Source organism: Microchirus variegatus, assembly GCF_963457635.1.
Source record: "Microchirus variegatus genome assembly, chromosome: 11".
NCBI lineage: Eukaryota > Metazoa > Chordata > Actinopteri > Pleuronectiformes > Soleidae > Microchirus > Microchirus variegatus.
In genome coordinates this window covers 28,674,230-28,696,610 of record NC_139812.1, presented here as the reverse complement: position 1 = coordinate 28,696,610, position 22,381 = coordinate 28,674,230, and the positions used below count along the sequence as shown (strand labels likewise).

At 42.2% G+C, this 22,381-nt stretch overlaps 2 protein-coding genes across 3 annotated transcripts in view; one reads left to right on the top strand and one right to left on the bottom strand.

The window, feature by feature from the left end:
• LOC310933747 (high-affinity choline transporter 1-like) overlaps window positions 1-22,381 on the bottom strand; it is a 180,968-nt gene that overhangs the window by 135,431 nt on the left and 23,156 nt on the right. The gene's annotated exons all lie outside the window — the stretch shown is intronic.
• The window catches only part of gbf1 (golgi brefeldin A resistant guanine nucleotide exchange factor 1), a 69,204-nt gene that overhangs the window by 33,681 nt on the left and 13,142 nt on the right, over window positions 1-22,381 (top strand). For both annotated transcript variants that reach the window (XM_083897296.1, XM_083897295.1), the window contains exons 5-23: window positions 3,505-3,623; window positions 3,708-3,816; window positions 4,888-4,948; window positions 8,349-8,403; window positions 10,356-10,503; window positions 11,174-11,409; window positions 12,293-12,461; window positions 12,554-12,765; window positions 13,644-13,742; window positions 13,835-14,029; window positions 14,122-14,308; window positions 14,386-14,520; window positions 15,575-15,663; window positions 15,836-16,038; window positions 17,094-17,217; window positions 18,450-18,575; window positions 20,583-20,665; window positions 21,739-21,975; window positions 22,127-22,220. In XM_083897296.1, coding sequence (XP_083753422.1) covers window positions 3,505-3,623; window positions 3,708-3,816; window positions 4,888-4,948; window positions 8,349-8,403; window positions 10,356-10,503; window positions 11,174-11,409; window positions 12,293-12,461; window positions 12,554-12,765; window positions 13,644-13,742; window positions 13,835-14,029; window positions 14,122-14,308; window positions 14,386-14,520; window positions 15,575-15,663; window positions 15,836-16,038; window positions 17,094-17,217; window positions 18,450-18,575; window positions 20,583-20,665; window positions 21,739-21,975; window positions 22,127-22,220 — 2,681 coding nt within the window. The remainder of the gene's footprint in view (window positions 1-3,504; window positions 3,624-3,707; window positions 3,817-4,887; window positions 4,949-8,348; window positions 8,404-10,355; window positions 10,504-11,173; window positions 11,410-12,292; window positions 12,462-12,553; window positions 12,766-13,643; window positions 13,743-13,834; window positions 14,030-14,121; window positions 14,309-14,385; window positions 14,521-15,574; window positions 15,664-15,835; window positions 16,039-17,093; window positions 17,218-18,449; window positions 18,576-20,582; window positions 20,666-21,738; window positions 21,976-22,126; window positions 22,221-22,381) is intronic.

The following is a 22,381-nucleotide window of genomic DNA, read 5'->3' as shown; positions in this document are numbered from 1 at the left end:
TGTGTGTGTGTGTGTGTGTGTGTGTGTGTGTGTGTGTGTGTGTGAGAGCAGATGATGATAATGAAGTGTGTTTACACATTTACACACATGACACTTTCATCCCTCTCTAAGTCTCACAGTGAGAGAGTAACCTCCTGGGTAACTGTGATGAATCACTGTCTCCTCCTCCTCCTCCTCCTCCTCCTCTGGTTCCTCCTCCTGCTCCTCCTCCTCCTCCTCTGGTTCCTACTCCTGCTCCTCTTCCTCCTCTGGTTCCTCCTCCTGCTCCTCCTCCTCCTCCTCCTCCTCCTCCTCCTCCTCCTCCTCCTCCTCCTCCTGGACTCCCACACAGTTATTTCACTCACTCATTTCATTAAGTGTGAGGTAATTCCTCTCAATCTGTGGCCTGAGGTCTGAGATGAACTAAGCTTCAGTGCTGACAGACATCCACATCTCTCCTCCTCCTCCTCCTCCTCCTCCTTCTCCTCCTCCTCCTCCTCTGGTTCCTCCTCCTCTGGTTCCTCCTCGTCAGCAGCAGCAGACACATGGGTCACTCGGGCTCAGAGCGAGGCTTAATCCCAGGCTTAAGGCTCTGAAGCCAGTGCCTGAGGAGACGAGAGGGAGAGAGGGAGAGAGAGAGAGAGAGAGAGAGAGAGTCGTTAAACTCACATACACAACAACATACAACTAACTAATGCTTAACTAACTCACTAACTAATGCTGTAATCTGAAACATGATCATCATACTTTCAAAATCTACTGAAAGTTTCGAAATACTTACAATTCCCAAATAAACTTAGACGAGATTCCCTGACGTGTCGCACGTTTGTGACGTCAGCGCCGTAATTCCTAAACGGTTGAATAACAGCCAGATATGGAACGTGATTAGATTAGATTAGATTATCATGATGAGCTCATTAAATGGTTAAAGACACGTTTGATTGGTAAAAGTATTTAAAACAAACATTTGACAGAATTCTGCAAAATTTAAGTTAAAGAGAATTTAGAAAAAAATAAAACTAATTTCAAAGGGCTGTGTGTGTTTGTGTTTGTGTGCGTGTGCGTGTGCGTGAGTGCGCGTGCGTGTGTTTCTGTGTGCGTGCGCCTGTGTGTGTGGGTGTGTGTGTTTCTGTGTGTGTGTGTTTCTGTGTGTGCTGTTTCTGTGTGTGTCTGTGTATGTGTGTGTAAAGCAGCCTCTCTCTCTCTCTCTCTCTCTCTCTCTCTCTCTCTCTCTCTCTCTCTCTCTCTCTCTCTCTCTCTTTGATTTCCTTTGACCACAGTTTGATCCTGAACTTTCTTCATGTTGCAGCAGCAGCTGCTTCAGCGTCATATTGACTCTGCTCACATGCCCTCAGGCACTCACACACACACACACACACACACACACACATGTTGAGCCTCTCCTGTGTGTTATTTTAACAAGACACCCCCCCCCCCCCACACACACACACACACACACATGTAGACTGCATGCCAACTGTAGGATTAGTGTGTTAGATCTGTCCTGACATTGTGCTGCATCGTCCTCGTGGCTCCAGTTTCTGTGTCTGGCCTCCGTCGGATGTTTTAAGCTCTATCTCGACGCTTGTTCTCCACTCTTGTTGTCGCCCTCGCCTCTAGAGGCGTGTCAGCATTACTGCGTCTTAACCTCGCACATAAACCCTGTTCACGTTGTCTCCTCAGTTCCTCACAGCGACGGCTGAAATAACGGCCTTAACAGTTGCTAGGTTTTCACTTCAAGAGGAGGTCAGTGAGTGATCACTGTCACTGAAAACATGAAAACTGAAATATAAACCACTCACTCTCCCACACCAAAGTCCATAGAGTAAATCAGTGATTTTAACATCACAGAGACACAGGAGCTGCTGGTCCTCTGCTGCCTCGTGTGGTCACTTTGTGTCACTGAAATAAATATAAATGAAGATTTTCGAAAGCCAAATTCACAAAAACAACTCATTGTAACTTAGTGATGGAGGCAGCAGTGGATCAACAACTCCTGTGAACTCCTGTGTCTCTGTGATGTTAAAATCACTGATTTACTCTATGGACTTTGGTGTGGGAGAGTGGTTCACTGAAAAAAACTGATTTTAGCCACTAAACAAAAGACTCACCTCACAATATCTACGTCAGTTTAAGTCTACAGTATCTTAACAACATGTTCCTTTCTTTATTTCACTGTTAGACAGACTTTTCCATGTGTAAACGGAAGTTTGTAAACCACTCACTCTCCCACACCAAAGTCCATAGAGAAAATCAGTGATTTTAACATCAACAACACAGGAGTTCACAGGAGTTGTTGATCCACTGCTGCCTCCATCACTGACTTACAATGTCTTATTCTGTCACTTCGGCTTTTGAAAAACTTAATATATATTTATTTAAGTGACGCAAAGTGACCACACGAGGCAGCAGAGGACCAGCAGCTACTGTGTCCCTGTGAGCTAAAATCACTGATTTTCTCTATGGACCTTGGTGTGGGAGAGTGAGTGGTTTACAGCCTCATATGAAACCCCTGAACTATTCCTTTATTACACTGTATTTATCTAAAGTCAACAGGAACAAAGAGAAAAAGCTTCAGGCTACGATCAAACCTGAAGCTGCTCGTCTTTAGTGTTGTTTTACTTGGAAAATCTTTGTCCACATCTTCTTTTCTCTTTCTCTTCCCCCCGCTCTCTCTGCTTATTAGTTAATGGATTACCACTCCTGGGGGGGTGATGGGAAAGTAAAACAGGCTGGCTCCAGGCCGAGAGCTCAGCAGCCGCTCAGGTTTCAAAAACAGAGGCTCCTGTTGCTCTGACAGCCACTTTGTCCTGGTCTGCTTCAACAAAAGACTACGCTAGGTCTTTAAAGAGAGGCTCAGCGAGTTCACTAACACTCTGTACAAGCCAGGATATGAACTTTAGATCAGAATATAGAACATATTCACATTTAAGAAGCTGAAAAATGACAGAAACGTGAAAATATTCACATTTAAGTAGCTGAAAAATGACAGAAACGCGAAAATATTCACATTTAAGAAGCTGAAAAATGACAGAAACGTGAAAATATTCACATTTTAGAAGCTGAAAAATGAGAGAAATGTGAGAATATTCACATTTAAGAAGCTGAAAAATGACAGAAATGTGAAAATATTCACATTTAAGAAGCTGAAAAATGACAGAAACGTGAAAATATTCACATTTAAGAAGCTGAAAAATGACAGAAATATGAAAATATTCACATTTAAGAAGCTGAAAAATGACAGAAACATGAAAATATTCACATTTAAGAAGCTGAAAAATGACAGAAACATGAAAATATTCACATTTAAGAAGCTGAAAAATGACAGAAACATGAAAATATTCACATTTAAGTAGCTGAAAAATGACAGAAACGCGAAAATATTCACATTGAAGAAGCTGAAAAATGACAGAAACATGAAAATATTCACATTGAAGAAACTGAAAAATGACAGAAACGTGAAAATATTCACATTTAAGAAGCTGAAAAATCAAACGTGTGTTTGTGTTTGTCGTCTGTTCACAGATTCTAACCATGAAGCGGCGGCCGAGGCCATCGAGAACATGGCGGACGCCGTCACTCACGCTCGATTCGTGGGAACAGACCCGGCCAGTGATGAAGTGGTGCTGATGAAAATACTGCAGGTACGAGAGCGTCGGGGGGAAAAGATCATTGATGTTCATGGTTAGAGCCTGATATGAACCTGTTTTTACTGTGTGTGTTCTCAGGTGCTGAGGACTCTGCTGTTAACTCCAGTAGGAGCTCACCTGACCAACGAGTCAGTGTGTGAGATCATGCAGTCCTGCTTCAGGATCTGCTTTGAGATGCGTCTCAGTGGTGAGTCTTTAATAAATCTGTGTGTGTGTGTGTGTGTGTGTGTGTGTGTGTGTGTGTGTGTGTGTGTGTGTGTTCTTGTACTTGCAGCATACTGAGGACCAGTGAGGGTTTTTCACCAACAAAGTGAGGTCAATTTTACGTAGTGAGGACATTTTGGCCGGTCCTCACTTTGTTTTCATTTGTTTTAACAAAAAATAACACATTTTGGACGACATAGTATGACGTTTCTGTCAAATTTTGGACCAATTTTTTTTTTCAAATTTTGGACCAAATTTTTTTTTTTCAAATTTTGGACCAACATTTTTTTGTCAAAGATTTTTTCAAATTTTGGACCAATTTTTTTTTTCAAATTGTGGACCAAACATTTTTTTGTCAGATTTTGGACCAAAAATTTTTTGTCAAAGATTTTTTCAAATTTCGGACCAACATTTTTTTGTCAAAGATATTTTCAAATTTTGGACCAATTTTTTCTTTTCAATTTTGGACCAACATTTTTTTTTTCAAATTGTGGACCAAAATATGTTTTGTCAAATTGTGGACCAAAATTTTTTTGTCAAGATTTTTTCAAATTTTGGACGACATAGTATAGTATGACGTTTTTGTCAAATTTTGGACCAATTTTTTTTTTCAAATTTTGGACCAACATTTTTTTTTTCAAATTTTGGACCAACATTTTTTTGTCACATTTTGGACCAAACATTTTTTGTCAAAGATTTTTTCCAATTTTTGACGACATAGTATAGGATGATATTTTTGTCAAATTTTGGACCGAAATTAAAAAAAATCGAAAAAGTTTTCCAGCCCTTTCTGCTCTGGGGCTCCACCTGCAGACATTTTATGGTACTGCAACCAGTAGTTCTTTATAGATGTCATTCATGAAGTAGATATTTGTAATTGTGTTGATTTATAAAGTGGAAATGCTGGTCCTCACTTTGTCAGCAACCCAGTCCTCAGTATGCAGCAAGTACAAGAATGTGTGTGTGTGTGTGTGTGTGTGTGTGTGTTTCTCTGCAGTGAATAAGCTCCTCCTCCTCCTGTAGCGTCATGTTTCTGTTTCTCTTGTGTTTGCAGAACTCCTCAGGAAATCAGCTGAACATACACTGGTTGACATGGTGCAGCTGCTCTTCTCCAGGTGAGTGAGGAGTCAACGTTATACTGGACTGTTAGTGCCTTTATAAACCACTCACTCTCCCACACCAAAGCCCATAGAGAAAAGATGTCTGATTTTGTAAAATTCGGCTTGGAAAATCCTTTGCTCAGATTGACCTCAGTGACACAAAGTGACCACACGAGGCAGCAGTAGAGCAGTATCTTCTGTGTCCCTGTGAGCTAAAATCACTGATTTTCTCTATGAGGTTTGGTGTGGGTTCTTTTGAGTGAATAAAAACAGATTTTAGCCTCAAAACAAAAGACTTACTTCATAAAATCCACGTCAGTTTAAGTCTACGACATCTTAAGAACATGTTCATGTCTTTATTTCACTGTTAGACAGACTTTAACAACAGGAAACTGAAGTTTGTTAAACCACTCACTCTCCCACACCAAAGCCCATAGAGAAAATCAGTGATTTTAACATCACAGAGACACAGGAGTTGACAGGAGTTGTTGATCCACTGCTGCCTCCATCACTAAGTTCACATGAGTTGTTTTTGTGAATTCGTCTTTTGAAAATTTTAATTTATATTTATTTAAGTGACACAAAGTGACCACACGAGGCAGCAGTAGACCAGCAGCTCCTGTGTCCCTGTGAGCTAAAATCCCTGATTTTCTCTATGAGGTTTGGTTTAAATGGTTTTTGGGGTCATGGATATTACTGCTGCTCCTCCTCCTCCTCCTCCTCCTCCTCCTCCTCCTCCTCCTCTCAATCATAAATTGGAGGTTTCCTGCATATATTTGTCTCTCAGGTCTCATTATTCTCCTCAAAGCTCATGAATTTCATTTTGCTGCGTACATTAAGGTCAATGGACCACACATTCACTAATGTCATAACATGATTTCTCCTTTGGCATTTAGCATAGGAGCCCCGACACACACACACACACACACACACACACACACACACACACACACACACACACACACACACACACACACACACACACACACATCAGAGTGCCAGTCACATTCAGTCACAGACAAAGGGATGAGGCAGGAGAGCTGCTCACCGTATCATCTGCATATAGATGAAGCTGCTCACTGCTTCATCAGCAAAGGCCCATAAATACTAAGAAGCACGCACACACACTCACACACACACACACACACACACATCAGAACTCAAACATAAGCAATCAGGGAAATAAGCTACAAGAGAAGCTGGTCTGCTCATCTGAATATGAAGGAGAACAAACACAGCTCAATATAAAGTGACTGTGATTCACCCCTCACACACACACACACACACACACACACACACCCACTCAATAAGTCAATAAAACAATGAATTCAAACAATAAATAAATCAAGATAATTGGCTTTTGTCTGCAGTGAAAACAGAAACAGTCAGCGTTCATTCGCAGGTTAAATCAGACGCAGCTTCTGAGCTTTTATTTATTTATTTATTTATTTATTTATTTATTGTACAGTCTCGTTGCCGACTTGGCAATTTCTTTTTTCAGATGTGATTTCATGACGCGTTCATGTAATGATCAGAAATTCACTGGTGTTTAACAAACCAGCGTTATATATATATGAGTGTTTATAATTGATCTAAACATCAGAAAAATGAGCTATTCTATATATCTACCGTCACACTGACTGCCAAATAATGAGCAATTCTGTATATCTACCGTCACACTGACTGCCAAATAATGAGCTATTCTGTATATCTACCGTCACACTGACTGCCAAATAATGAACTATTCTGTATACCTACCATCACACTGACTGCCAAATAATGAGCTATTCTGTATATCTACCATCACACTGACTGCCAAATAATGAGCTATTCTGTATATCTACCATCACACTGACTGCCAAATAATGAGCTGTTCTGTATATCTACCTTCACACTGACTGCCAAATAATGAGCTATTCTGTATATATACCATCACACTGACTGCCAAATAATGAGCTATTCTGTATATATACCATCACACTGACTGCAAAATAATGAGCTATTCTATATATCTACCATCACACTGACTGCCAAATAATGAGCTATTCTGTATATCTACCATCACACTGACTGCCAAATAATGAACTATTCTGTATATCTACTGACTGCCTACCTATTCTATCTATCCACCAACCGATGGGCTGCCAAATAATGAACTATTCTGTATCGACCTAAAGACAGACTTTCCGAATAATGTGTTGTTCCAAAATACTGACTGCCAAATAGTGATCTATTGAATATTTTTGACTTAATAAAGAGATTTATCAGCTGTTTTTATCACCTGGATCACTATTCTGCAGCGCCCCCCCCCCCCACACACACACACACACACATTCTCCTCCTGTCTTTAATTTACTCTCGTGTGACACCTTGTTATCACCTGACTTTAGCTTTTACTGCTGCAGGTGTAGAAATAGAAAAGTCATAAACAGAGGCATGAAGAGGAAACACAAATGTTTTGTTTTTACTCACACACACACACACACACACACACACACACACACACACACACACACACTCACTGACCTTTACCCTGAACCTTTAAACTCACCCTGACCGAGCATCACTTACAACGTCCACTAAAATAAAAGCTTGCCCTTTAACTCCTGCTCCAGTTGTAGCTCAGGGTAAAACGTGGACATTTGAAGGTACAATTTTCAGTATAGATATATCTATACACGTATAGATATATCTATACACGTGTATATATATATATACGTATATATATATATATATATATATAGATAGATAGATCTATAGATATGTGGTCTTTAAACCCCTTAAACCAGGTCTTGACCCTCAAACAGACCTTTTAGATTGTGAGGACTGGACAAAATGTCCTCATAAAGATAGATTTGAACACACACACACACTGAGCTGACCCTGTGAATGGGTCTGGACCTCCTCCTCCTCCTCCTCCTCCTCCTCCTCCTCAGAGAATAATGAGGAGCAGCTCCTCATAACGAGTCTCAGATTGGCTGCTGAAAGTACTCGGCCTGTTAATCTGTTGGACCCACAGATCATCCCATAATCACACTCACAAGACAACACTCTATTAACACTGAGTCAGTGTGTGTGTGTGTGTGTGTGTGTGTGTGTGTGTGTGTGTGTGTGTGTGTGTGTGTGTGTGTGGACTCTAAAGCTTTTCTTTAAAATGAGATGTCACTCTCTCACACACACACACACAGTTAATTTGTGGTTGAGGTTGTTTAACCTTTGACCCTCGATGATTTAATCAATGACTGAAAAAAGTCAGGAAAGTAGAAAATCTTCACATTCAGTGAAGTCACGTTTGGACCTTTATTCAAAAACATAGTGGTTATGTAATAAAAATAAGGCCTTCACTCTCTGCTGAATGTTTATTTTCTCTCAATAATAACTCTATATTCTTTATTCTTCACTGTTTTTCTTGCAGAATTCCACAGTTTAAAGAAGAGGCCAAGAGTTTTGTTGGTGCCAACATGAAGAAGGTAACAGCACTGACGTGATGTTTGATCATCGTCCACATCTCTTCTTCTCTCTGCTTGGTTTGTCATTAGTTAGTGAGTTAGTTAGTTAGTGAGTTAGTTAATGTCCTCACTGAGTCAGAAAACTGTTAGACTGTTGTGTCATAGTTGTTTGAGGCCTGAATCTTGACTTTTTCAGCAGTATTTTTAGTTTTTTGTTGTTGCATGGAGTATTTAGTCTCTTTTCCTTCACACAGTTCCAGCTCCACTTTACTGACAGAACCTGGAACATGGTTCTTTCTTTAGCTTCAGCTGAAAATGTGAGCGTCATCACTGAAGAGACATAAGAATCAAAGCCAACTCTGTCCAACTGTAGATTAAAGTTAAAGACTGAAAAATCCATTTATAATCCCAAAATCTACTTATAATTCCAAATCTCACTGTAGACTCATGAGCACGATGTCCAACTGTAGATTAAAGTTATTTATTTATTTATATTTTTTAATATTGATAATCCCAAAGGGATTTACTAAAGTAATGTAAAACAATAGTAAACCATGTCGAGTGGATCTTGAGCTGTATCATGGAAAAGATTCATGTGTTCATCCACTCACTGCCTGCTCGTTAGCTCGTTAGCTCGACTGCCCATTCTTTAGTCATGACAGCATGAAGCTAGTGTGTGTGTGTGTGTGCGTGTGTGTGTGTGTCACATGACAGTGTAATGCAGGGTTCTCACCGGTCCTTGAAGTTAAACAACTTTTCAAGGCCCTTGAAAGTCCTTTTGAAAATGGCGTCTAAACAGCCTTCAACTCCAAGGTTGAGGGTTCGATTCCCAGCTCTACATGTTGATGTGTGAGTGAATGGGTGTGAATGAGTGAGTGAATGGGTGTGAATGAGTGAGTGAATGGGTGTGAATGGGTGTGAATGGGTGAGTGAATGGTAGAACTACAGTGTAAAGCAAAGAAACGCAGTGAATGTTGAACGATGAGCCGTGGAAGTGAGAAGTAGCACGTTTTTGTTGGATTGAATTAGCATTAGCATGATGAAATAGCGCATGTGCACGTGTGCAGCTCTCGTGTGTACGTGTGTGTGTGTGTGTGTGTGTGTGTGTGTGTGTGTGTGTGTGTGTGTGTGTGTGTGTGTGTGTGTTTACTGCTCACTAATCACGGGCACCTGCCTGCTCCCCCTTCTCTTCTGAGGCTTACAATATCTTGTGGAAAAACAAACGAGTTCAGGTAAGAATGACGATGCTGGACGATCTCTCCTCTCCCTAACCTACTGACCTACTGACCTCCTGACCTCCCTGACCTCCCTACCTACCCTACCTACTGACCTTCATGACCTCCCTGACCTACTGACCTCCATGACCTACTGACCTCCATGACCTCCTGACCTACTGACCTCCCTGACCTACTGGCCTCCATGACCTCCATGACCTCCATGACCTCCATGACCTCCTGACCTCCATGACCTCCATGACCTCCATGACCTCCTGACCTCCATGACCTCCATGACCTCCTGACCTCCATGACCTCCTGACCTCCATGACCTCCATGACCTCCATGACCTCCTGACCTCCTGACCTCCATGACCTCCATGAGTCTGTAAATGTAGACGATTCTCGAGCGTTTTTCAGACAAACACGAGCTCACGACGACGACTCAGGCTCTGCTTCTGTGTGCTCTCACCTCACATCTGTGTCACTGTTCAACTTTGGTTTTCTGGATCATACGGATATAAACATTATAATATTATACACATATATGTTCAGTTTCCTGTTGGAAGCGTCTGTCTAACATTGCGTTAAACACATCAAGTTCTTAAGCTATCGTTAACTCGTCTGAAAAACCTGAACTGTATTTTTAAAACAGCTTCTTTCACCATAAGTATCAGGATCATTGTGATAAACACACTTCAAACCAGACTCCTACACTACCCACAATGCACCTCTCAGCGTTCTGCTCTGTTTCCTGCAGCTGAAGATGCGCGCTGGTGGAATGAGCGAGTCGTCCAAATGGAAGAAGCAGAAACGCTCGCCGAGGCCTCCGCGACACACGGCCCGGAGTCCCTCTGGACCCATGGACCAGAACCAGACCAGTACTCTGAGCAACAACAACCTTTCAGGTGTGGAAAAACTTGACTTTAGCAGCTCTCTGTAAGAAAATGTAACTGTTCAAGACCGGTTCATTCTGGTTCAGGCTTGTCAAGCCTGGTATTAGGCTGGTTCAGGTTAGATTAGACTTGTTCAAAGCTAGGTCAGAGTGGTCCAAGCTGGTTCAAGGCTGGTTCAGGGCTGGTTCAAGGCTGGTTCAGACTGGTTCAGACTGGTCCAAGCTTCTACAGACTGGTTAAAGGCTGGTTCAGATTGGTTCAGACTGATTCAGACCATTTCAGACTGGTTCAAGGCTGGTTCAGGTTAGATTAGTCTTGTTCAAAGCTAGGTCAGAGTGGTCCAAGCCGGTATAAGGCTGTATCTGGCTAGTCCAAGTGGGTTCAGACTGTTACAGACTGGTTCAAGGCTGGTTCAGGTTAGATTAGACTTGTTCAAAGCTAGGCCAGGCTGGTACAGACTGCTTCAGACTGGTCCAAGCTTCTACAGACTGGTCCAAGCTGGTTCAAGGCTGGTTCAGACTGGTTCAAACTGCCTCACTCTTTAATGCTGGTTCAGACTGGTCCAAGCTGGTTCAGACTGGTTAACACACTGTTTTCATCTTTTTGAAGGTTGTCACCTGCTGCCACATCTTTTACTTTTATGAGTGTGACTAAATGGGGAAACTCCTCGTCTCTCCTGCAGGTGGCGTCCCATTCATCGAGCCGGGTCTGTCCACCTCCGGTTTACCGGCCTCGGACAGCGCAGCCTCGTCCATCTCCAGCCCCACGACCACAGACAGTGGCCTGGACACGGGCTCCAAGGCCACGTCCAGAGAAGACCTGTCCGACCTGGAACAGAGCAGCTCGTCTGTGAGCGCGGCGGCTAACGCTAACGCTAACTCACTCCCCAACGCGGAGAACGCCTCTCCAGATCCACAGGTAATACACGGTTTGATTCTCCTGAATCACAGACACGGTGACACTTCCTGTCTGAGGTGCGTTTTCACAATAAAAGCATCGCTAGTTTGTTTACTTTTGAAGTAAGACCTCTGCGCCACTTTAGCAGCTTTCTGTTAAAAAAAAATGTAACTGTTCCAGACTGGTTCAGGCTGATCCAAGCTGGTTCAGACTTGTTCAAGACTGGTTCAGACTGGTTCAAGGCTGGTTCAAGGCTGGTTCAGACTGGTTTAGATAAGGTTCAAGGCTGGTTCAGACTGGTACAGATAGGTTCAGGCTGATCCAAGCTGGTTCAAGACTGGTTCAGACTGGTTCAGACTGGTTCAGGCTGATCCAAGCTGGTTCAGACTTGTCCAAGACTGGTTCAAGGCTGGTTCAGGTTGGTTCAGGTTGGTTCAGGCTGATCCAAGCTGGTTCAAGACTGGTTCAAGACTGGTTCAAGACTGGTTCAGACTTGTTCAAGAATGTTTCAGACTGGTTCAGGTTGGTTCAGGCTGATCCAAGCTGGTTCCGACTTGTTCAAGACTGGTTCAGACTTGTTCAGACTGGTTCAGACTTGTTCAAGGCTGGTTCAGACTGGTCCAAGCTGGTATACGGCTGGTTCAGACTGTTACAGGCTGGTTCAAGGCTGTTTCATCGAGCCGGGTCTGTTTTCACAATAAAAGCTTTGCTAGTTCATTTACTTTTTAAGTAAGTAGTTAGGGTTAACCCTAACCCTAATATTTTAAATCCTCCTGAAGACGTGACTTTAAGACCATGTCGAGAAGGTCACGCTGAATCTACGACGTCCACAGACTGAGCGAGCGTTCTTTTTACATTTTTCATGACATGTGATTTATTGTTTGTGCGTGTCTTTGGTGTCCAGTGTGAGGGCAGACACATGGGACCTGCACAGTCTGTCTCGGTGGAGTCCATCCCTGAGGTCCTGGAGGACAAAGACTCTGTCACAGAGCAGTCGGACACGTCTTCTGTCCACGACATGGACTACGTCAATCCCAGAGGAGTCCGCTTCACTCAGTCCACACAGAGAGACGGTATGAACGTAATAAACCATGACTCAGGTTCAGGTTCAGGTTCCACACGAGTAAACCGTTAACGCTAATCTCCCCCTTGTGGCCACCTGTAGGAGCGTCCCTCATCCCGTACGGCCTCCCTTGTCTGAGGGAACTCTTCCGCTTCCTGATCTCGCTGACGAACCCGCACGACCGCCACAACACGGACGCCATGATGCACATGGGCCTGCAGTTGCTGACCGTGGCGCTGGAGGCGGCGCACATCGCTAACTACCAGTCGCTGCTCGGTCTGGTCAAAGACGAGCTGTGCAGACACCTGTTCCAGGTAAAACTCAGCCGAAGAGATGCTCCGAGAAGATGGTTTTGGGTTGTTTTTTTGGATCCGTTTTGTCAAAAATAAGACGCTTTCACAATTTGGGAGCGAGGAAGTCGTAGCTGCGACCGTTAATCGTGTGTTTGAGGGTTATTTTTGATCATTAAAACAGGTTTTCATGATCCTGATTGTTCTCTTCTATGCAGAGGATTCACTGTAGAATGATTAAAGCCTGGTTTCTGTCACTGCAGTGATTCATGATTCATTATTAATCAACTATTTTCACAATCCATTCGATTGGTTTGAGTGTTTTTCAGCTTCTTAATGTGAATATTTTAGTTTTAATTTAATAAAGAGATGAAACGATTAATCGATGAATCGATTATTAATCGATTACTTAATTAATCGCCAACTATTTTGATAATCGATAATCGGTTTGAAGCTTTTTTCATCAGTAAAACAAGTTATCTGATTGTTTTTAGCTTCTTAAATATGAATATTTTCTTGGTTTTTTTGCTCCACATAAACAAAGAAATCATTAAAACTGAATCATTTTGGTTTGTGGACAAAACAAAGACGTTCGAGAACATCATAATTTCCAGCTTTGACAAACACCGATCAATGTTTTTTAACATTTTCTGACATTTTATGGACCAAGCGATTCATCGATTAATCGAGAAAATGATCGACAGATTAATCGATTACGAAAATAATCGTTAGTTGCAGCTCGAGTAAAACAAAACGTGAAAGAACGTCTTTATTTCCAGATTGGGGTCTAAACGAATCGTAGTAAATCATCTGTCTTTAATCTTTCGGGTTAGTAAAAGGAGTGAATGATCTGCATAGAACAGAACAGCAGCGTCTAATGTTTGTGGTGTCGTTTGTTGTAGTTGCTGAGCGTGGAGCGTATGAACCTCTACACGTCCTCCATACGAGTTTGCTTCCTGCTCTTTGAAAGCATGAGAGTTCATCTGAAGTTCCAGCTGGAGGTAAACTCGTCCTCCATCAGATAATCTTCATTTCAAGATTATTCCTGAATAAAATCCAGACACTTTTAACACCTGAGAGCGTTTGTGTGCAGATGTACCTGAAGAAGCTGATGGACATCATCACGTCCGAGAACGTGAAGATGCCCTACGAGATGAAGGAGATGGCTCTGGAGGCTCTGGTCCAGCTCTGGAGGATCCCCAGCTTTGTCACGGAGCTCTACATCAACTACGACTGTGACTTCTACTGCTCCAACCTCTTTGAAGACCTCACCAAGCTTCTCTCCAAGGTCTCCAAGCAGCTCAGTTTGTCACCAAATCATCATCAACAAATGTACAAAAACCTCCATTAAGTCTTTGTAAATGTTTGCGTTTGCTTCAGAACGCGTTCCCGGTGTCGGGGCAGCTGTACACCACACACCTACTGTCTCTGGAGGCTCTGCTCACGGTCATCGACAGCACTGAAGCTAACTGTCAGGCTAAGGTTCTCAACAGCACTGGACAACAGGAGCAGACTGTGGAGGCTCTGCAGACGGAGGGAGAAGCTCCCAACAAGGACAACGCGGCTGGTAAACACTCACACCTGACTCAGAAACCAGACTCTGAAGCTACGATAATGACTCGCCGTTCTTCTCTCTCCTCTCAGATGTGACTCGACTGACCAACACCAACGGTTTTACGCTTCCACAAACGAACAACGAACCGCTTTGTCCGCCGACCAGCGGACACCTGATGGCCGAGAAGATGAAGCTGGGCCGACAGGATCAAGACAACGACGCTGGTGAGAGTCGCAATCTGTTGATCTTTAGTGCTGCGTTTGCTCCTTTAGCACCGTTAGCGCGCCTACAGTCGTTAACGTATCGACGTGTTTCCATGGCGACTGACCAGAAAAAGACGTCGCATGACGACATATTTACGTTAAAATGAGTCTCTAAAGTAACGCAGTTTTTCACGCCTCAGCACCAGAGTCCAGGCACCGTTTACCAGTTAGCTTTGTTACCTACATTAGCTGCGTTAGCACCCTTAGCTGCGTTAGCTCCTTTAGCACAGTTAACGCGCCTACAGTCGTTAACGTAGCGCTAACGCACAATGTGTTTCCATGACGACTGACGGGAAAAAGACGCGTGTGCCGTCACGTTTACGTTAAAACGAGTCTCTAAAGTACCACAGTTTTTCACGCCTCAGCACCAGAGTCCAGGCACCGTTTACCAGTTAGCTCCGTTACCTACGTTAGCTCCTTTAGCACCGTTGTTTAAATGAGTCTCTAAAGTAACGCTAAACTTTAACATGCGCAGTACACAGGTATGCTGGTTATTTGTAGCGCTGCTCTTTTCTTTTAATAAAACAGACTGCTCCAGTTCCACTGTAGGCGCGCTAACGGCGCTAAAGGAGCTAACGGAGCTAACTGGTAATTGGTGCCCGGACTCCGGTGCCGCGACACGTTAACATGACGTCATGCACGTCTTTTTCCGGCGCCGTTAGCGTGCTAACGTGCCCAGCACTAAATATCACGTGACATTTCACTAACATTAAATGTATTAAATCCCAGGAATATTTTTAAAGCCCAGATTATTTGAACCAACATATTTAAAGAACTTATTTCTGTGATTTAATAACATAAAGGTTTAATCAGTAAACCCACAGATGATTGACAGCTTCTCTGACCTCCAGGAAATCGCTTTATTCTTAGTCGCCCAATATGATGCAGATAATAATCATTATATTTCCTTATCTGATTCCCCTGGAATCATTTCTTGAGATTAAAACCTAGTCAGAAACATGTAAACGTTAAAAAAATCTGAGATTTAAACCTGAATTCTAATTCTTTTCCACAGCTGAGAAGAAACCCTCGAAGAAGCCTCATCGTTTCTCGTCCCTTTTGCCAAATTCTCAGGAGTTACTGGACATCAGGACAAAGAAGAAGGTGAGTGTCAAAACACGTAAAACAGAGCGTCTTTATTTTGAGATTTCCCGACGTTTTATGGACTAAATGAATCTTTGCAGCATATAATCTGTCTTTAATCTTTCTGGAGCTCTTTCTTGAACCACGTTGTCGTGTCGGTTGATGGTTGTTGTCGTTGTTGTCATTGGTGCAGCTGCTGATCACAGGCACCGAGCAGTTCAACCTCAAGCCAAAGAAGGGGATCCAGTTCCTGCAGGAGAAAGGCCTCCTCACCACTCCCATGGACAACAACCAGGTGGCGCAGTGGCTCCGGGAAAATCCCCGTCTGGACAAGAAGATGATCGGGGAATTTGTCAGCGATCGCAAGAACATGGAGCTTCTGGACAGCTTTGTCAAGTAAGCAGAGATTCACACACACACTCATTTGCCCAACTGTTTGAAAGAGTTTTGAAAATCAATTTGTACCTCCTATTGTTTTTTTTTTACACTTGCCAAAGTAAACTTCCATGAGAGATTTCATGAAATACAGACTGGGTCCACTGAGCCTCTGTGACGGCCTTAAATCTGGGCTGAAAAATCAGTTTTTCTTCAATAACATCAAAAATAATGAATTTAGCCCTATAGTATCAATTGAAGTTGAATATAAACATGGACATTGCGCATCATTTAGTACCGTCATTTATTTCTCTATCATCATTAGTACTAGTTTTATTTGTCCATCATCAGGCAAAAGTGTAATTTCTCCTGGACCTTGAATAGGAAATTGGTCAAATTTTTCAAAACAGACAACGAAACTCTTATAACTTCGCGATGGAAGGTCCGATCTGAACCAAACTTGCTATGTTCGATGATGAGTAGCTGCTGAAGACGACTATGAAAAAACGGTCAAGTTTGAAAATAGCGCCTCCTGCTGGTGACGGATAATATACAAAAAAAAGTGTATTTACGATTATAACTTTGGGATTCCTAGTTCCGATCTGAACCAAACTTCCTTGGATTGATGATAGTCCAGCCCCGGAGACGTCCATATGAAAATATTAAATTTCAAAAACAGCGCCCCCTGGTTGCTGAGATATGATGCACGAGATAACTGTACGTTTCACACTTTTCCGTGACGCTCTAACAGGGATTGCTGTATCCACCTAAAACTTGATATGTGAGACCACAGCACCTCCCTGAACATTTCTGTGAAATGTGACCTCGCAGCAGGAAGTGGAACACACTAAACAGGAAGTAAAACATTACTACGTAACATAAAAGGCATGGTGGGACCCAGTAGATGTTAGTCCATCAAGCTAAGCCACAGATTTTCTTTTATTTGGTACGGTCACTTTTTAAAATTGGGCACAAGTTGAATTTCTGACATTGGGGCAAATGATGCACCATAACACTGTGGTGTATTATTGTGTATTATTGTGTTTAAAGACACTAAAGTCGGCTCTCTCTCGCAGCACATTCACCTTCCAGGGCCTCCGTATCGACGAGGCTCTGCGTCTCTACCTGGAGGCCTTCAGGCTTCCTGGAGAAGCTCCCGTCATCCAGAGACTCCTGGAGACCTTCACCGACAACTGGCATGTAAGACACACGGAGGGCTTCCTCTCACCATGTTTTCATGTTGTCACCATCGTCATTAATCAGCGGCGTTCTGACGCCCGCATGAGTATATAGAGCAAGGCTACGGTGGCGGAAAAAGTGCCCGCCCAGGATTTTCACACGCGGGCGTCTCGGAGCGTTAGCGTTAGCCGCGCTGAGTGGAAAAGCATCTGGGAATGAGCGACATGTCGGGTTCCACTGTCGTCAGCCAAGAACAGGAAGGTGACTTCTCAGAATAGAAGGAGGAGACTCTGTCACCTGGAAACTATGAGTGGAAAGTCCAGAGAGGGTTAACCGGGGTCGTTCATAGTTCACAGTGTCTTATGTTCACGTCTTTATCTCACTGTTAGAAACGGGAAACTGCCACTCACTCTCCCACACCAAAGCCCATAGAGAAAATCAGTGATTTCAGCTTGCAGGAACACAGGAGCTGCTGGTCGACTGTGGATCAACAACTCCTGTGAACTCCTGTGTGTTGTGATGTTAAAATCACTGATTTTCTCTATGGGCTTTGGTGTGGGGGAGTGGTTCACTAAAAAAAACTGATTTTAACCATAAAACAAAAGACACACCTCACAATATCTATGTCAGTTTAAGTCTACAATATATGAAGAACATATTCCCGTCTTTATCTCACTGTTAGACAGACTTTTCCAACAGGAAACTGAAGTTTGTAAACCACTCACTCTCCCACACCAAAGCCCATAGAGTAAACCAGTGATTTTAACATCACAGCACACAGGAGTTCACAGGAGCTGTTGATCCACTGCTGCCTCCATCACTTAAGTTCACACATCTTATTTTGTCGATTCGGCTTTTGAAAATCTTAATTTATATTTATTTAAGTGACACAAAGTGACCACACGAGGCAGCAGCAGACATGCAGCTCCTGTGTCCCTGTGAGCTAAAATCACTGATTTTCTCTATGGGGTTTGGTTTAAATGGTTTGTGGGGTCATGGATATTGCTGCTCCTCCTCCTCCTCTTCACTTATTTTCTCTATGGGCTTTGGTGTGGGAGAGTGAGTGGTTTTACAAACTTCAGTTTCCTGATTGTAGAAAGTTATCCTATGGTGAGGCGTTTACACCGTATTTCAGTGAGTTTCTTCTGTTGATCTGTTTAAAACTCTCCTGTGATTTCTTTGAAACAACCTCAAATGACCTTTTGTTTTCTGTGTGTGTGTGTGCGTGTGTGTGTGGGGGTGTGTGTGTGTAGAAAGTGAACGGCTCTCCCTTCATGACCAACGACGCAGGCTTCGCGTTGGCGTACGCCGTCATCATGCTCAACACCGACCAGCACAACCACAACGTCCGCAAGCAGAACATCCCCATGACCATCGAGGTGAGTTTGACACAGGAAGTGACGGCGAGGACATTCTGGCCGCTCTGCGTGAACGAGCGTGGACGTGGAGACGGCGGTGACATCGGCTGCCCTTTTTTTAATTTAAAGAAACCACTTCCTCTTCTTTATCTGCCTCTGAAACTGAAACCCGTTCATTTACAGTGGACACTAAAAACATCACAGACCATGTGTCCATTGTAAGGAGTGGGAAAAGTGGGGCCCAGACCTTTAGGCCCCACTGTGTGTGTGTGTCTGTGTCTCTGTGTGTGTCTGTGTGTGTGTGTGTGTGTGTGATAGAATGACATTCCCTGTGAGTGTTAGAATTAGCTCTGGTGCGTCCTGGCAGCTCTGAGAGCTCACAGCCAACAGCTGTAGCCAGTGGTGGTCTGTCTGATGAGGGAGGGGGGGGGGGGGGTCATCGTGAACAGGCGGTGATGGGGGGGGGGGGGGGGGGTTGAGGAGGAGGATGATGAAGGCTCTCTCTCTCTCTCTCTCTCTCTCTCTCTCTCTCTCTCTCTCTCTCTCTCTCTCTCTCTCTGTTCATCCGCCGCCTTTGTTTTTCTGTCTGTGATTGACAGCAGACGAAGACTAAACAGTGGCAGCTCGTGGACACACTGACTCTTCACCAGAGACACATTTGTGTCTTTGTCTTCTACGTCCTCTGCTGCCTGTCAATCAATCAATCAATCAGTCAGTCAATCAAACTTTATTTATACAACAGTTTTCATACAAATTATTAATAACTCAAAAGTGTTTGACTGGATAAAAACATGAAGACGTGAGGAAAACACCGTCCTGTAACTCACCAACATGAACAGTGAATAGGTAGACGCATACTTAAAGGTATGTTGGTTTAAAGAAAAGTATACTTAGTATTATTCAAAATACATTAGGAAAACGTGCTAGCATACTTGAAAGTGTTTTTTTAAGTACTAATATACTTTAAAGTGTTTATTAAAGTATTAGCATACTTTAAAGTGTTTTTTTAAGTGCTAGCATACTTTAAAGTATTTAAGTGCTTGCATACTTTGAAGCATTTAAGAGCTAATGTACTTTAAAGTATTTATTTGAGAGCTAACACATTTTAAAGTATTTAATTGCTAACATACTTTTAAGTATTTAAAAGCTAGCATACTTTAAAGTGTGTAAGAGCTAATGTACTTTAGCTAACATACTTTAAAGTGTTTATTAAAGTGCTAGCATACTTTAAAGTGTTTATTAGTGCTAGCATACTTTAAAGTGTTTATTTAAGTGCTAGCATACTTTAAAGTATTTATTTAAGTGCTAGCATACTTTAAAGTGTTTATTAAAGTGCTAGCATACTTTGAAGCATTTAAGAGCTAATATACTTTAAAGTGTTTAAGAGCTAATGTACTTTAGCTAACATACTTTAAAGTATTTAAGTGCTAGCATACTTTAAAGTGTTTTTTAATTGCTAACATACTATAAGTATTTAAGTGCTAGCATACTTTAAAGCGTTTATTAAAGTGCTAGCATACTTTGAAGCATTTAAGAGCTAATGTACTTTAAAGTATTTATTTAAGAGCTAACAAATTTTAAAGTATTTAAGTGCTAGCATACTTTGAACAGTTTTTTTTTTAAAGTGCTAACATACTTTAAAGTATTTATTTAAGTGCTGTCATACTTGATTGTACGATGGTGAAAAAGTACTATCACACTTGTATAATTTAAAAGTGCTATCATACTATAAAGGACATCTGTGTTTGGCTCTCTTGCGCCCCCTGTCTGTCTGTGTGTGTGTTGCTCTTCAGCCTTGATGCTGTCAGTCAACACTGAGTGCTGGTGTTTATTTAAAGGAGTAATCCTTGTTTTCCTAAAGCTTCCAGCGGTGTGTATTAAGTGACACATAACAAGTGTGTGTGTGTGTTTTTAATTGTTGATTTGGATTCTTGAGTTAATGAAGCAGTGAGTGTTTTGACTGACATGTTGATGGTGAACACTTGAACTCACTTCACTGTCCTTTAATTCTGTTTTTCTTTAAAACAGCAATTCAAGAAAAACCTGAAGGGAGTCAACGGAAACAAAGACTTTGACCAGGACATGTTAGAGGACATCTACAACGCCATCAAGTCAGTACACACACACACACACACACACACACACACACACACACACACACACACACACACACACACACACACACTCACACACACACATCTGTAAAACAAGTCTACGATATCTTTAGGACATGTTTCACGTCTTTATCTTCACTGTTAAACTGAAGTTTGTAAACCACTCACTCTCCCACACCAAAGCCCATAGAGAAAATCAGTGATCTTAGCTCACAGGGACACAGGAGCTGCTGGTCTACTGCTGCCTCGTGTGGTCACTTTGTGTCACTTAACATGCTGCTAACTAGTATTTAAGTGCTAACATACTTTAAAGTATTTATTTAATAGCTAGCATACTTTAAAGTATTTACCTGCTAGCATACTTTAAAGTATTTATTTAATAGCTAGCATACTTTAAAGTATTTACGTGCTAGCATACTTTAAAGTATTTATTTAAGAGCTAGCATACTTTAAAGTATTTAAGAGCTAACATACTTTAAAGTATTTATTTAAGATCTAGCATACTTGAAAGTATTAAAGTGCTAGTATACTTTAATGTATTTAAGAGCTCACATACTTTAAAGAATTAAGTACTTTTCCAACAGGAAACTGAAGTTTGTAAACCACTCACTCTCCCACACCAAAGTCCATAGAGTAAACCAGTGATTTTAACATCACAGAGACACAGGAGTTCACAGGAGTTGTTGATCCACTGCTGCCTCCATCACTGAGTTAAAACATCTTATTTTAGTGAATTCGGCTTTTAAAATATTTAATTTAGACTTAACTCAGTGACACAAAGTGACCACACGAGGGCAGCAGAGGACCAGCAGCTCCTGTGTCCCTGTGAGCTAAAATCACTGATTTTCTCTATGGGCTTTGGTGTGGGAGAGTGAGTGGTTTACAAACTTCAGTTTCCTGTTAGAAACAGTGAAACTAAAGCTGTATATACATTTTAACTTGGGGGTTGCAACATTTATCGATGAATAAAACCGGTTTCTAAGCTCAATATAACAGATAAATGATAAAAATGGTCGTCTTTATGACGTCACAGACTGACAGATGACGATCTTCTTGGTTTTCCTCTTCAGGAACGAGGAGATCGTGATGCCAGACGAGCAGACGGGTTTGGTGAAGGAGAACTACGTTTGGAGTCTGCTGCTGCACCGCGGGGCGACACCAGAGGGCGTCTTCCTGCTCCTGCCGGCAGGAAGCTACGACCACGACCTGTTCTCCATGACCTGGGGTCCAACCATCGCCGCCCTCTGCTACGTCTTTGACAAGAGTCTGGACGACAACATCCTCCAGAAGGCCGTCACTGGCTTCAGGTACGCTCATGAATATTCATGAGTCATTAATCTTATGGTTTTAATGTCCTTTTCTTCACTAAACTTTGTAAATGACTTTTTTTAAACTCTTTATGAATAAAAACATGTGATAATCTGAGATTAAAGCTGTTAATCTGTGTTCTCTCTGTAGGAAATGTGCCATGATCTCAGCTCACTATGGCTTCAGTGACGTCTTTGATAATCTCATCATCTCACTGTGTAAATTCACCACTTTGAGCAGTGAGGTCAGACTCTACTCTATATATATATATATATATACTTTATATATTTGATTTACTCTACATTTATATCATTTATTTATAATATTTTTGACTATCTGTGTAGTAACAGTTATCTTCCTCTCCTTGTATCCTCCTAACCTCTTCTCTTTTCTCACCTCCTCCTC